General features: G+C 34.4%; 1 protein-coding gene across 5 annotated transcripts in view; it reads right to left on the bottom strand.

Moving 5' to 3' along the window:
* LOC107742312 (aryl hydrocarbon receptor nuclear translocator 2) overlaps positions 1 to 5950 on the bottom strand; it is a 95120-nt gene that overhangs the window by 74740 nt on the left and 14430 nt on the right. For 2 of the 5 annotated variants that reach the window (XM_016555232.1, XM_016555233.1), the window contains exons 3-5: positions 5030 to 5077; positions 3645 to 3689; positions 1900 to 2113 (exon numbers count right to left, since the gene is read on the bottom strand). In XM_016555232.1, the coding sequence (XP_016410718.1) occupies positions 1900 to 2113; positions 3645 to 3689; positions 5030 to 5077 (307 nt within the window). The other 3 variants (XM_016555234.1, XM_016555235.1, XM_016555236.1) reach the window with 2 other exon arrangements.

Genomic DNA, 5950 nt, shown 5'->3' with positions numbered 1-5950 from the left:
AAGTTCTTAGCAATGCATTTTACTAATCAAAAATTAAGTTTTAATATATTTACAGTAGGAAATTTACAAAATATCTTCATGGAACATTGAACTTTACTTAATATCCTAATGATTTTTGGCATAAAAGAAAAATCTATAATTTTGACCCATACAATGTATTTTTGGCTATTGCTAGAAATATACCCCAGCGACTTAAGACTAGGTTTTGTGCTCCAGGGTCACATATGTGTTTTTTCTTGAGCATCATATTTGCAACATCAGCCTTTTATAGCTTATATAGTACAACCCCAATTCCAGAGAAGTTGGGACATTTTGCTCATTCTCTTTAAAGGGGTCATATGATGCGATTTCAATTTTTCCTTTCTCTTTGGGAGTGTTACAAGCTCTTGGTGCATAAAGAAGATCTGTAAAGTTGCAAAGACTAAAGTCTCAAATCCAAAGAGATATTCTTTATAAAAGTTAAGACTTGTCCATGCTCTCCTAAAACGCCTCGTTTAAACACGCCCCCACATGTCTACGTCACTGTGTGGGATGATTTGCATAACGCCGCCCAAATGTTCACACAAAGAAAGAAGGCGTAACTTTTATTCTCACTGTAGTTAAAGCGAGTTTTTTGGGCAGTGTAGAGTAGGGCTTGTTGTTTGTCATTTCTCCGATCACAAATGCAGACATGGTTTTATGTTTACGCGGCGCGATGCAACGCAACGCGTAAAAAGACAGTGTAAGTCATTATAATCCATAATTATGTCCCCACTGGATTCAACGAATGCCTCTTTTATAATGGGTTTTCATGTTTTTGAATCATCGCTCCGGCCTGACAGGGCATCATCACAATATGGTGAGGGGCGTAACATTTCCGTCTCACGCTTGAGGTATTCGGCCAATCATAATGCACTGGATAGCTGGCCAATCACAGCACACCTCGCTTTTTCTGACCGATGAGCTTTGTAAAAATCGACACGTTTCAGAAAGGCGGGGCATAGAGGCGAAACAATAATGTACAGTATGTGGAAAATAATGTGTTTTTTTAACCTTAAACCGCATAAACACATTTCATTACACCAAATACACAAAATAATGTTCTTTTTAGCAACATCATATGACCCCTTTAACTTGACAAAAAGTACAAAGAAATTATTTCCAAAGTTTTCACTGACCAACGTAAATGTATTTTGTAAATATGAAACAAATTTTGATTTTGATCTCTGGAATTGGGGTTGTATGATATAGTGAGAATATGGAGCTCATACTCAAACATGAACAAAAAAACTATTAAATTTTATTCTAAACAGAGGCAAAAATATGCATTTTGTGTAGATGTTAATATTTATATGGCCAAAAAGTATGCATATGAATATCAGTCACTCTATGCCTCCCAAAATAAGTCTTGATATTTAAATGCTTGGTTTTATGATCAAAGCTCTGTAGTTTCAAAATGCGTTATGCAATGCAATGATGATTGAGAGATGAACAAATAAAAGATCCTCAAAAGCCTGATGATCATATTTGATACTCACATTTTAACATGATAATAACCTAAATCGCTTCAGTCTTGAAATATTACTAACAATATAAAAGTTATTTTTGTGTTCACGTTATAAAGATCAGTAAAGATTTCACAGCAAGAAGACACGCTAAACACGAGCTGAAAGTGGACATTTTTACAATTATACTAAAACACTCGCTCAAAGAGAATAAAGTATCAGTCGGACGACAGAAAGGCATGGAACAGATTGTGTGTTTTGATCATTTAGAGGCATCAGAAAATTGCATATCAAGTATGATAAAGTAGACTTTATAGGGTGAACAAATGGCAATGTATGATGTTAAGGCCATTTTAATGTCCTTTGCTGAGTGCATGACTGATATATGGAGTGTTTCAGGCGAGTGATTTCTCACCTGTTCAGTCAGGAAAGAGGGTTTGTAAGCGCCGTCAGTTGACGTGTTCCCCGTTCCCCTCATGGACTTCATGTGTGAGACGGCCATGCGCAGGATGGTGAGCTTGTCTGGTTTCCTGGCTAGCGCGCTGCAGGTGGGCACCATGTCCGACAGCTCTGTGATGTACAGGGTCATCTTATTACGCCGGCGACGCTCAATCTCACTGTGGTTCTCTCTGGATGAAGAGAGGAACAATACTGCCATCATTAGCATGTAGTGAGAGCTGCACAGCACTTTTACAACTACAGGTCGTGGATAATTACCATTAAGGATATCAAAACCTCAATTTTGTTCAGTTAAAATTGATATAATAAAAGAATAATTTTGTAATATCATGCACTTTATATTTTAATGTATTTTAAATATTTTATTATATAAGTATTATTAAATAATGTATATTAGTATTATTACTATAGATATAATATTACAATATATACAGTATATTATAAAACATAATATTAGTATTAAAAAGTTGTGTGTAGTTATATAGTTATAGCAATGAAATAATTATTATCATCTATATACAGATGTTCAAATGTTTGGGATCAGAAAGATTTTAAAATGTTTTTAAAGAAGTTTCTTATGCTCATCACGGCTGCATTTATTTGATCAACAACAAAAAAAAACACTAATATTGTGAAATATTATTACAATTTAAAATAATTATTTTTTTAATATACTTTAAAATATAATTATAAAGAATATAATATAAAGAATTTTCATCACCCATTGTCTTCAGTGTCACATGATCCTTCAGAAATCATTCTAATATTTATTATTAATGTTAGAAACAATTGTGCTGCTTAATATTTTTTGGAACCTTTGACACTTTCAGGAATCTTTGATGAATAAAAAGTTAAAAAGAACAGCATGTATTCAAAATAGAAATCTGTTCTAACAATAGAAGTCTTTACTATTACTTTTTATCAATTTAACATATAAAATATTTATTATGATATTATCATATCAATATTTTTCACAAAAAAAAAAAAATTACTGACCCCAAATTTTTGAACGGTAATGTATACTGTTGTAATTCAATAGAATATTATATATTATATATATATAGAATATTATAATATGTCTGTGTGTGCGCATTTTTGAGATCCTTCTTTCGCTTGTATAATTGCAATTGCATAATTACCACCTACCTATGTCTGCTCTCATGTACTTATATGCATTCGATGGTGACCTTGATTGATAAATACATCATTATGAATTACTATAGAGGCGACATTCGGGACCCTCAATATACAGAAATAAATTTATTTGGCTCATGCTTTCTTTTCAAACTTAGGGGAAAAAAAGGTTTCTTCCTTGGACTGATCAGTCGCAACACTTCTTCTTCAACTGAAACGTTCAGTTAAAAAAGTGCCAGAGAGGACAATTGAAGACTTTTTTACTTCATTTCTGTGATTTAGCTGAGACTCTCAATAATCTGAACGCTGACAGATGTGAACCAATCTTTTAAGTGGAAAATGCAAACTGATAAATCTTGGGAGGCCAGGCCGCTGTATTAGTCCACGGAGCGCAATGGCTCAAAGCAACGTGGCAATTTCAGATGAGAGTGTCAGCTGAGGATAATTAAATACCCATTTAAGATTAGATCTAGACAGAGTCGCTCGTGTGAGGCCAAGGTCACTCCTGACGGCGGCAGGGGCCTGATTTCTAGCTATCCTGAGGGAACCTGCCCAAGACAGCCCTACCTGGCATAACGCTCCTTATCACCGGGAATCTGATCATCGTCATACCTGACGGGAGAGAGAAGAGATCAAAATAAGATAAATCAGCCTGAAAATGTCTGTTACATCACTTCTAGATTTTATGATTGTGGCTCAAATGGAGTGATCATGAACCGCATTTGAATATGGTAATATAATAATGGACTGTGACCAGTGGATAATGAAAATCAACAAAAAAGACAAACTAAACAATCTGAGGTGTCTGTATCCCAGGATATAAACTCACTTCTGTATGAACTGTTTCATAAAAGTGCCTCCGAGAAGTATTTGGACACTACAGTTGAGTTTTACAGTAATATCGCTGAGATAATAATAATAATAATATCCTTAACAGGGGGGCAAACACTTCTTCACACAGGGCCATGTAGTTTTGGATTTTGTTTTCCCTTAATAATAAAAACCTTCATTTAAAAACTGCATGTTGTGTTCACTTGTGTTATCTTTTACTAATATTTAAATTTGTTTGATGATCTGAAACATTAAAGTGTGACAAACATGCAAAAAAATAAGAAATCAACCAACACTTTTTCACACCACTGTATATATATATATTTGGAAGTCATGTTGTTTCAAACCCATATGCTGGTTTGTTTTTTTGTTTTGTTTTTTATGAGATTTGATGATATTTTGAAGCTTTTGGTCACTGACGACAAATTTCAGACACAAAGTCCTACAAACAGTGCATTGTTCATAACTGTTTTGAAGAAAGCAATGCTTTATCTTTGGAGTATAAATTATCGTGTACACTGTAAAAAATAAAAAAAAAAACTACTGAAGTACAAATCACAGGATAATCCTATTTCAGTCTTACATGTTTTCAATTTCATGTTTATTTAATAGTTTGCTTGCCATTTCTTTGTAATTATTAGTAAAATGTACTAGCAATGTCTAGGTGAAAATTTTTCAAAAGTAAATCCTACACATTTCCAGTGTATAATTCAGTGGAAAGAAGCAGCATATAGGTTTGGAACAATGTGATGGTGATTATTTAACGAAAGCCATTTAGTGAGTATTATTAGTGAGTAATTGCTCCAAGCAGGAGAGGACTTGCTGGAGTGTGTCCTGTATCTCCAGCAGGAGGCAGTGTCTCCATTCCAATGCTAGCTAAATGTGTGGCGTCTTTACCGTCAGGAGCAGCGCAACTATGGATACAGCTCCTTTAAAAGAACATGAACTGAAAGGAAACCATAAGTTGAGGGCAACATAACATGAGCGATGTCTTGAAATGGCACAAACGCTGTGGCACAGCTGAAAGACACGGTCAAACAACAGAAAATATAAAAGAAAGGACATGGTGCGTGGTCTGATTTGTTTGTTTGGAAAGCTTGCAAACAATGGAAAAAGTTTGCCTTGAAAATTTGCTGGGTCCCTCGCCGTCCTCGTCATCAAAGTCCATCCTGAAACAAGAAAACAAATACACTTGCTCATTTAAAACGTTTATACATGGGCAGCTTATGCAACAGAAAAACTGCTTTACATGAATCATAATGAACTTGAACAGAGAAGCTAATCAACAAACCACAACACTGTAAACAGAAAAGCCAATCAAACTAAATACAGATAACAGAAACCAATCACAAAACATAGTTTTTGGAAAAAACTAAGCTTAGAAAGCAGATTATTACAGTCAGTAACACTGTTTACAGTCTGCTACATAAAACATGGTCAACCTACTTGTAGAAACTATGCTGTCAAATATCAGAAAGTACGAGGAGGAGGTTCTGGAACCAAATTTCACTTGCTTTCTGGCGTGAGGGACAGAAGTTTCCATCTGTGATGAATTAAGAACTGACTGAGTATGAGAGAGGTTTTATTAATCAGAACCTCTCTGATGTCGTTGTGTGGGCAGGTGAAGTGTGTTCTCCATGGAAACCACCTCTTGTTAGGGGACAATATTCATGAGCACTGAACAAAAACATGGCACGATCACGAAACACAGCGTTTCCACTGTAGGAGTATTCGATTTAAATTGAAGTTTAACAGGCTAAACATTAGGTACTTCTTAAATTATATTTGAGATCATTACCTATCATTGTTTCCACAGTAGTTCCTCTCTTAAAAGTGAACGAGGCAGATAACAGCCAGGCCACATGTGGCCTTTTAGAAAGGCATTCTTTCAACCAATAACTAAGCATGGAAATTTCCATTAAAAATATTTTTAAAAAATGAAAGAAAAAAATATTTTAAATGAAAAAAGTCATTTTAAAAATATTTTTTACGAAGAACTGATTTATATATATATATATATATATATATATATACCGTATTGT

The sequence above is a fragment of the Sinocyclocheilus rhinocerous genome, unplaced genomic scaffold (assembly GCF_001515625.1).
Source record: "Sinocyclocheilus rhinocerous isolate Xijiao unplaced genomic scaffold, SAMN03320098_v1.1 scaffold75, whole genome shotgun sequence".
Classification (NCBI taxonomy): Eukaryota; Metazoa; Chordata; class Actinopteri; order Cypriniformes; family Cyprinidae; genus Sinocyclocheilus; species Sinocyclocheilus rhinocerous.
Note: the sequence above shows the minus strand (reverse complement) of the source record. Positions and strands in the feature narration are given on the sequence as shown.